The 9,973-nt window shown below is 44.6% G+C and overlaps 1 protein-coding gene across 3 annotated transcripts in view; it reads left to right on the top strand.

The window, feature by feature from the left end:
- Window positions 1–1,914: 1,914 nt before the first annotated feature.
- Window positions 1,915–9,973, top strand: part of GSNAP (gamma-soluble NSF attachment protein) — a 38,574-nt gene continuing 30,515 nt past the window's right edge. For 2 of the 3 annotated variants that reach the window (XM_086500465.1, XM_086500464.1), the window contains exon 1: window positions 1,915–2,070. In XM_086500465.1, the coding sequence (XP_086356591.1) occupies window positions 2,012–2,070 (59 nt within the window). In that variant the 5' untranslated portion in view covers window positions 1,915–2,011. The remainder of the gene's footprint in view (window positions 2,071–9,973) is intronic. The other variant, XM_086500463.1, reaches the window with a different exon arrangement.

The raw sequence follows: 9,973 nt of genomic DNA, 5'->3' as shown, positions 1-9,973 counted from the left end.
AATTTTCCATATATCAAAGGGCATTAGAGTTCAATGCTAGGGGTGGTTAGGATCTAGAGCCAAAAATGAAAAAAAATAATAAAAAACACTGGTACATGCATTGTTGCACCATCCTTTTGAGGTATCAAAACTTGGAAAAGTGGTACAGATATTGCCCATGGTAAGAGTTCAAAGGCTCAAGTCATGTGGTTTTGCAATGATAGTGTGGATCACAAATGACAGATTTGTAACACAATTACTCAGTGCTGGGCTAGAGTGTCTAATATATGGCTTGTGGACCAGGGAACAAAGTTGACTGCAGCTAAGGTTCATAATTTGAAGTCTGGAGGGTTCACAATAAAGAAGGTTTTAGTTAAGAAACCAAACAATGTGTGTTATTGGTCAGGTGTTTCAATTCAAACCTCCAAGAGAATTGACTCAGCATTTACCATGGAAGCTCAAATTGTGTACCATACTGTTGTGAAGAAAAATTTGCATGAAAAATTCGCGGTTGAAATAACCACTTCACAAGTTTGAGGCGAAATGTACGAAGTACATATCGCAAGTAGCCCAATGTGTACATGTGGAGACTTTGCATAACAAGTGGCACAAAGCAAATTGTACATGGCTTGCAAGAATATATACTTTGGCTTGGATGTGAATCATAACATGTTTATCCATCAAAGCAAGCTAGCAAATGAAAATCTGCTTCGGGTGGTCAATTGTCATCATACCATTGAACCAAAGAGTGAAGTCTATTTGTTGTACCCCAAGAATGTCTTGGCCCTCTGTGTAATTCCTTTACATTGTATTTTGTTTTTGAGAAATTCAAGAAATTAATTGATGTACGTGTACTAGGCTTGTATTTTGCTTCTTTCGTTCACAATGGTGTCGAATAAAAGAATACAACGGTTGTAACAATTTTTGCATGTGGAGAAATTCACATTAAGCATGTAAAGATTGTGTTTTGAAAGAGATGGTATGTTGACTTTGTGGATATTTGGTTGAGAGAATTGTTCAATGTAAAGGGAGGGGGGGGGGGGGGGGGGGGGGGGGGGGGGGGGGCAGAGAGAGAGAGATTGATTTTGCAACCAAAAGCAATTATAGTGTCGTTCTAAGCTCACTTAAAGAAAAAAAGGCAAAATAAGCTCTCTCCTGAAAGCTTCTTGCTCCACCCTATAAAGGAAGCATTTTCACATAAATCAACATTTTGAGAAAAACGCTAAAAAAGCTCTCTCTAAAGCTCGCTTGGAAACCAACCCCTAGAGATTGGTCAATTGAAGTTTTCCCAAAACTCATTACTAAAAATAGGCAATCTATTTTCACACACCTTCCTAAAGGAATACCACTTTTCGTTGCACAATTAACCACTAATTAACCACACACTTAGACTACCCTCAATGATGCCTTACTCCCCCATTCCAAACATACCTAATGCATTCACAAACAACGGGCTGCCAAACCACATTAGTGTTACTTCATGCAACTACAACTCAAAGTTGAAATTGATCATTGCTATTGCTCTACAATTCCATAACTTTTTGTGTCGCCCCCCCCCCCGGGGACTAAGTGACACGGGCATTGAGGGGGTGGGATCTAAGGTGGGATGAAGGAGAGCCGTAGATCGTGGCAAAGTAATTTTGGGGTACCCGAGATTACTTCGTACCCAAGCCTTGAACCCTTGACCTCACCTTTCCGACTCTCATGTCCTATCCACGAGCACCCGCACGTTTTTTGTGATGGTATGGGCTCGAGATTACTCTTGTACCAAATGTGACCAAAAGTAATCTCGAGTACCCGAAACTACTTTTATACCCGAGATTACTTTTTGCGGTGCCGACAAGATCTACCGCGCTCGATGCTCTCATCGTAGATCCCATGCCCGTGTCATATAGTCCGAAAGCCCCCCCCCCCCCCCCCCCAAAAAAAAAAAAGCTAGACTGATAACTAGGCATACATGTTGTGATCGACCCCTACTCCAGCCCCTACCTGCTATTGATCGCTTACGTTGCAGGTGAGCGTACGTTACGACATGGCAGCAGACGCGAAGCTTAAGGACGCTGAAGAGCTAATCAAGAAAGCCAACAAGCTGTAAGTGGCCACCTCTTCTGTCTTGTCTATCTTTTTGATCTCTTCTTTTTTGTGAATTCGGGAAGGCACCGTTTCTGACTTGTCAACTCTCGAACCCTCTATCATGTCGATTTTGCAAATGTGAGCGACAAGAAATGGATCCCCCCTCCCCGAACCGCACTGCCGGAGCAAAGATGAAGAGAGAAGAAGAAGTTTCAGCTTGAACTTCTGAGATGGCAGCATGCCGCAAGAGAAAAGCTCTCTCTCTCTCTCTCTCTCTCTCTCTCTCTCTCTCTCTCTCTCTCTCTCGCAGACAACGAGCACAACACATTGGGCAGTGGATGAGACAGAGGTTCTCATAAAAGAAATTTCTATTAGTGGCCTGAGATAACCTCCGCTCCGGAGTGCCATCGATAGACAACACACACAACCGTTTCCCTAGAGTGGGAAATGGCATAATCAATCTACCGCACTTGGATGATAGAAAGGTTATACCATTTTGCTCTTTTTATTAGCGTGCATACACCCGAGAAGAAGATTGTTTTAACGTCGCAGGAAACTAAAAAAGAGGCCTTAATGATCTATCCGACGAGGAGAGTTGAACTCAAGACCAGTTATTCAAGAGGGAAAAGGCATAATGAATCTACCACACTTGGGTGATAGAAAGGTTATACTATTCTCCTCTTTAATTAGCCCACACACACACACACACACACGAGAGAAGAAGATTGTTCTAACGTCGTAGGAAACTATCCCAAGAGATCATAAAGATCTATACGACGAGGAGTGTTGAACTCAAGACCAGTTATTCAAGAGCAAAATGGCATAACCAATCTACCATACTTGAGAGAGAGAGAGAGAGAGAGAGAGAGAGAGAGAGAGAGAGAGAGAGAGATCATTATCGTCCTCAAAGGTCAAATATGACCCATGGGACCAAAACAAACGTACATAGGTTCCTCTTGCAAAGAGCCTTAACAAGCCCTTCCTGGCGTCAACGCTCTTGCATCCACTCCTCTACCTTGGAGGGAACTTCGGTGGTGATTTCTTTGACCTTGGCAGTTATGGCAACTGTGTTTGTGGTGATGGTCTGCTCAACCTCCTTTGCCTTGGCGATGAGGTGCACGTCATCGATGCGGTTTTGCTCTTTCATATCGGCGAGCCGATTCTCAAGTGCGGTGAGAGCGCTTTGAGTTCAACGCTTTCTTCTTGGAGAAGTTGGAGTTGGACTTGTGTCTGTTCCACTGGATCCACCCTCGGGGTGGAGGTGAAGAGGCGAGCACATCCGATTGGGAGGGAATTGCCCCCTTGCATGAGGGGAAATTTTTGTAAACTTGAAGACAATTTAGTTTGAAGGTCTTGAAGGTTTCTGTGTCGCTAAACATGCAGTGTCGATGGCGAGGAGTCTTTTGAGTGTGATGGCGAAGTGATAGGCATCTGATGAGGTTGATGGCGACTCAAAGGTTGGGCAGGGCTGAGAAACACCTTGTTAGGTGGGGTAGAGAAACGCCTTCAAGGTGAGCTGTTGTTGTTCGTTGCTTGAGAGAGAGAGAGAGAGAGAGAGAGAGAGAGAGAGAGAGAGAGAGAGAGAGAGAGAGATGAAGTGTTATATCAATGTCTTCTAAAGGCCATATTGATTTATGAGATTAGAGAATTACATTATGGTGAATGTGATACAAGGTTTAGATAAAAAGAAAGAAAGAAACTAACTAAACACAAACACTACTAGAGGTAGGTAGCAAGAGCTTGAAAGGTACATATAAAAAAAGTGAGTGTGAATCTTAGAGAACAAATACAAAATGGTGGATGTGTATCAAAATCTGGAGATGGCTCGCATCAGTCACTGCGTGATCATGTCGATGTCCTCCATGGTGAGAGTCTGCAAAGGGCATTTTTGGATTGCCCTTGTGGCCTTTGTGGCTTATATTTATAGTTTCCAGACTATCGGCGTCGAGTCGTATTTGTGGGTTAGTGTGGTGGATAATTATAATGGATTTGTAGTTGGCTGTAATCACTTCCAGTGAGGTATCGAACGGAAACACAAAGATAATTGCAATCTACACACTTAGCAACACTTTTAGTACTTAGCAACCAGAGAGAGAGAGAGAGAGAGAGAGAGAGAGAGGGAGTGGTGGAGTTCCATCCCTAGACGACATTGGCCCCACTGCGCTCCTTTTGGTATTTCTTTATTATTGATTCACAAAGGTACAACTTGAGGGACTCTCCTTTGCTTCTTCACTCGGTAGAATGCAAGAGAGAGACCCCTATTTACATGTTTATAGGCCCTTGGCCAAAATCACAAGCTATACATGAAAAGCATCAAGTCTAAAAGCGTTTGATCCCAAAAGCAAGCGCCCAAAGGGCTATCCGTATAGTGCTGCCACATCATCATCTGCCAATGCAAAACGTGAAAATTTTCGTACAGCCTGCCACATTGGGTAGTGTGTGCGCGCTTTATTAATAAGTTGGGCCCCTTGGCCGGTTCTCGTAAGTTGGGTTGGGGGTTAGGATTATAACAATTTGGGCCACTCGGCAAGACTTTATAAATTGGAATTTCTTTTGTTTCTTCTTCTCTACTAGGCTTTAGGCACCTTGTCTGGGATCTATTCGATCCTATTCCACTTGGCAGGACTTTATAAATTTCTTTTGTTTTTTCTTCTCTACTAGGCTTTAGGCCCCTCGTCTGGGATCTATTCCATTCATAGCAGCTATAATACGGGTATTTTATTAGAATACGGGACGTCACGTATTGAAATGTACCGTACATACAATACGTTTTCTATTCTAGCGTCTTTTTGCTCAAAACGTATTCTATTCTAATGTCTTTTGTTAGTTGATCAAGTGTGTTTTAGAGCTTCATGGTGCTTGTTTATGTATGCTATGATTAAACATTGAAGAGCCATAAAAAATGTGCATTACCCGCTTCATTTGTTCTTATTAAAGTATCATATCTAAAAAAGTTGACGTATTTTATTTTTATTCTCATAAATATGCCTAGTACGCTCATTGTACATTGCGTATTAAACGTCTCGTCTATATCGTGGCTGTTATGATCCCATTGGTCCGACTCGTCACTTACCTCTCTCCTAAAGAAAAGTATCCCCCTCTGCCTATCAAAACCAACTCCAACACATGCATTGGAACATGCACCGGATCTGTTGCATACCGGATGACCTAGAGTCAACTGAAGCCGGAACTGGGAAAATCAAAGAGCATTCTTTGCTTCAAGAAGGAGAAAGATTCCCCTTTGTCATCCATAGTCCTCAATCTGGTACAAAAGTGCAACCGAATCATCAACTTGCTACCCATTGGATAGGTAGCTCCGTCGACAATTTGACGTGCATTTGTAAAAGGCATAACAAATTTGTCAATCCATCTCCTCGAAGAAAAACATAGCCATAGAAACCTACTCCATAAGTGTTGAAGGAGATCCTACTGCTGTGTAAACACTTCTATCTGAAGAAGAAGGCTGGAAATAAATAGCTTCCCCTCAAGATCCAATAACTGCATGCTTTTGCTCCCTTGCGAGAAGGCACGACAACATGACTCCATTTGGGAAAACCAAAGCAATCCAACAGTGCTACACATCCTGAAACCTCCGTTGGGTTTCCCTCGGTGAAGAGAGGTCGGAGTAATTAAGGGTAAAGACAGGGAAGTCGTAGACGAGGATCCAAGGCCTCCACATACCCAAATCTGTCCCAAACTCGAGAAAAAAACAGCAAGCTTCTTCTCTCTTAGTCAAGTCCCAAATGGCACCGGATCAGCCAAATCTAGGTGGTCGTGTCACCTAGATCTTTGATACCATGTCTGTCACGTGACACATCCCAACCCTATGTGTCCGTGGACATGCTACACCATAGCAGGGTTTCCGTCAAGTCCAGTCAAGTTAGATTAGAAGTAATCTAGCACTTTTGTGAGTCTATTCGTAGACCGTGCATGCCCAGTCACTCAGTGTAGATGCATATCCTTTGGTTGCACACTGCATAAGCATAAGCATTTCCATCAGAGTCAGTTTGGGGATTTTTCAGATGACTTTATTCCATTTTTCCCTATTTTTAACATTTTTCACTTATTTATTAAGTGACTTTTGTTGGGTACTCAGTAGGGCAAATTGGGTAAGTTAATATATAAGCAAACCCAAGTTAGCACAAATTGGCAGATGAGCAAAGGCACAGCAGGCTTCCCCAAGCAACAGGTGTCCCTCCCTCTCTCAGCAAGACCCTCCCCAATTCCTTGGCGAGGCTACTCCATCCATTGGCGTTTTCCTCATCGCTGGCATCTCCCTCCATCAGCGTTTTCAGAATCTGCTATCGCCATTCCAAGTTCCCTCTTGCCCCTGGTGTTTTTACCTTCACTGGCAGCAGCCCCAAAGTTCTACTAACGCTAGGCAACAGTTGCAAGATCCTCATCGTTTTCAGCCATCAGAAATGCAGCAATATTCAGCATTCAGCCTGCAGGAAAATCAGCGTTTTGTCCTCAGTGATTCAGCCATTGAAACGCAGCAGATACTTAGTGTTTTCAGCCGGCATCAGTTCCTCCAAAAACGCAGCATAAAGAGCATGAAGACCAGCGTTTTTCATCATCACTTCAGCCCCGACAAAAGCAGTCATTTTCAGCCATGAAACCATCAAGAAACAGTCGTTTTCAGCCACCAAGAAGATCACAGATTTCAGCCTAAGTCGCCGTCGTCATCACCATCGTCGTCATCGGCACAGTCCCATTGCATCAGTCCATTGCATACGCATTGTACACCTTGTGCAATCAAAGTAGACCACTCTCGCCGACGAGAGTGGGGCCTTCGGAGGAGGGTTTTACAACCTCTCGGTGTCGTATCTCTTCTCTCTCCTTCTCTCAGTCTCGTTCACTTGCACGCACAATATCCACTCACTTTGTTCGTGATCACAGCACTCTACAAGACGGAAGGCTCTCTCCTTCCCTAAGAACTAAAAGGAACCTTGAGCAAATAAAGATCACTAATCTTGAGAAAATACAACATTCATTCCGCTGCACCTTACATTGGTATCAGAGCTTTGGAAGTGTTCTTTATTACTCAAGGAAAGAACCACAAGGATTTTTTTGCTTGTTGCGATCGCACGAACCCAAGTTTACTTGGGCGTGGCGATTCCTATTCGTGTTTTGTTGAAGAGTGATAGGAATCCCAAGAAAGAAGGGCTTGTCCAGCCTCCCCTTGTGTCTCTTTTCACTCATTGAGAGCGGACCGTGCACGTAGCGGCCGGCCAATGGACGTGAGGTGGGAAAAAGCAACCTTGGTGTGAGCGCAAGGCCGCCAAGGGGTGCGCCCGCAGAAAAGGGTAGAACTCGGGTGAAGAGAAGATCCTTCTCCAACGCGATTTGCAAGCGAAAGAAACCCTCAAGAACCTCAAGATCCTCAAGAACCCAAGAACTCAAGAAACTCAAGAACCTCAAGAACCAAGTTCCTCGAGAAGTGCATGGTCGTCACCCGAAGCGGCATGGATACTTCGCATTCAGGTGATGAACATGAGAGAGGCGACGAAGGATTCTCCCCACCAGGAGATTTTTCCAACCCTCCCCCTTCGCCATCTACGCCATGAGTTGTCCTCACTCCTATGGAGTTGATGGTAAAGTCGATGTTGGACATGATGGCACAACAACAAGAAACGAATTGAGTTGCATTGGCACAACTCGCAAGCAAAGCCGAAGAACAAGCAACAAAGGACCGTGCACAAGAAGCCAAGGAACGCGAGCGCTATGAAAGAAACGCCACACTTGTTGCAAAACAAGAAGAAAATCGACTTGCTCAGGAGCATGAGCGCATTGCTCTTGCCGCAAAACAAGAAGAACAGCGACTTGCTCTCGAACGTGAGCGCGCTGAACGGGAAGAACGCAAAGTAGAAAGGGAGGCCGAGTGAGAAGCTCAAAGGGAGATTATAACCGGCCCGTACAACGTAGAGGGCGGTACTATTTCAATTACCTGTTAACTTTACACAGAGCACTGAGAAGGGAAGAGAACACAGTTGCGTCCAGCGACAAGAATGTCACTGCGCACACGAGACCGACACCCTGTAGGCCCCAAAGACTGGCGCCCCTTTCGGTATATCTTTATTCAAATTAAGGTAGACGATCCGACCACTTGGCACAAGCTTTCACAAAGCTGTCCAAACCTGGCGAGGGCTGAAAACGCAGGTTTTCGACCGGATTTCGATAGCATAACGGCGCAAAAACCGCTGTAGGTCAAAAACACTTGTCTAGGACGGATTCCCTCGATATCTGGAAGCTTTCTGGTGAGCTGTCACAGAAATTCAGCGGGCTGTAATTCTCTGTTTTTCACTGCCGGGAGCCCAAAAACCTGTACACGCATCCCAAGGCTCTCACGAGGCTCCCCCGATGTTCCCTTGCAATTTAGGTGCGAAACCCTAAACCTGCAGAAAAACACAGCAGGCTGTAATTCCCTGTTTTGGATCGTTTTTAGCGGAGCGAACACGCCTACGCGTGTCCCAAGGGCTCCCGCACGCAATGGGACAGTTCCCCTGTGAATTGGACGAGTTTTCACGCGAGAAAACTCTCCAAACTCGCAATCTTTCGTGATGGAACTGTGCGTACCTGTGGGGGATTAGCAATTAGCTAATCCGGTTCCTGTTCAGAAGGCTCTTGCCTTGGCAAACGCGCTTAAACCCCCAAAACTGTACATAGGTCAAATGAGAAGCCCACTAGTGGGGCATAACATACTGTACGTAGGGGAGAAAGAGAGCAGTATATAGCGTGCGGGGCATCACTCCTGTCACCATATTGTGCATAGAGGGCAAGGTAAGCATTCCATAGCTTCTGTACCTGCTACAATGCACCTGAGGCTGAAAATGGCGCCCCCTTTGTTGATATGCAACTCGTTTTTGCCTCCCAGAGTGGCAGAATCGCTCACAGGCTGACACGTCGCCCAGTTTCCGAGTTTGGGCTTTCCCTGCTAAAAATATCTCAACTGGTGCGTCAGTTGACTTGGCAGCAGAGCAATAAAATGTTCCCCTTGTCATTCCAGAGCTAATGACGTGAACACATTTTCCGGTCAAAAATAGCAGTTCCCTAAATTTTAGGAGATGCTTCCATGGCGTCCCTATCGGTCTCCTGACCATCATTGAAGACTACCATTTGACCAACATCTACAATGTGGGTTAATTTACTAGCCCCTTTCAACTTATAAAGTTGCAGTGACTGGACGAGTGGCCCAAATTCCAGTTTGGCGCACACGAGCTTCCATACTCATCAGAATTCAGTGCTAACTGGCCCGGGCAGTCCCTGTCTGACCGACCTAGATCCCCGATGTGAGAAACCCATTTGGTTGCAGCCTTTTCACACTGGCCATGCAATGTCCACTTGCACCTTTTCAAGGGTTTTAGGACAAACAAGTAAAAATAAAATAAATATATCTAATACTTATTTACGGAAGGCAACAGGAAAAATACACCTCCTGGTGACACACCCCACCCTTGAAATACTGCAAGCGACCTCGCTTGCATGCCAATAATACATGCAGATATCTCCTGATATCACATATATTCTATGATGGGAATCCAAGATATACATGCTTCCGGAAATGTAGCGTTGGACGATTAAACAATCCCACCAACCTGGCTACGACACATATATCAAGCATAGAAGTCTTCTAGTGTACTCTTGAGCACAAACTTCTCTAGCTAAATTCTGTATGGAAAGAGTAGATACAATTGCTTAACTACTCTCTTGAGCATCATGAACCATGCTCTTGCCTTGCTCCAAAAAGGCTGCATCAAGTCACTGTGGGTTCCATTTGAAAGGCTTGAAGATACAATTGCAATAGCTGAGGTGAATCAAGCAATTCAGACTCTTCCATCCATTTGGCATCTAATGATGGATAGTTCTTGAACTTCACCAAATAGCGTCTTGCAACCTTTCCTCTAACCTTTCTTTATTTATG

Source organism: Adiantum capillus-veneris, chromosome 25 (genome assembly GCF_014529385.1).
Source record: "Adiantum capillus-veneris isolate H3 chromosome 25, ASM1452938v2, whole genome shotgun sequence".
NCBI lineage: Eukaryota > Viridiplantae > Streptophyta > Polypodiopsida > Polypodiales > Pteridaceae > Adiantum > Adiantum capillus-veneris.
This window is presented reverse-complemented; position numbering and strand designations above follow the sequence as displayed.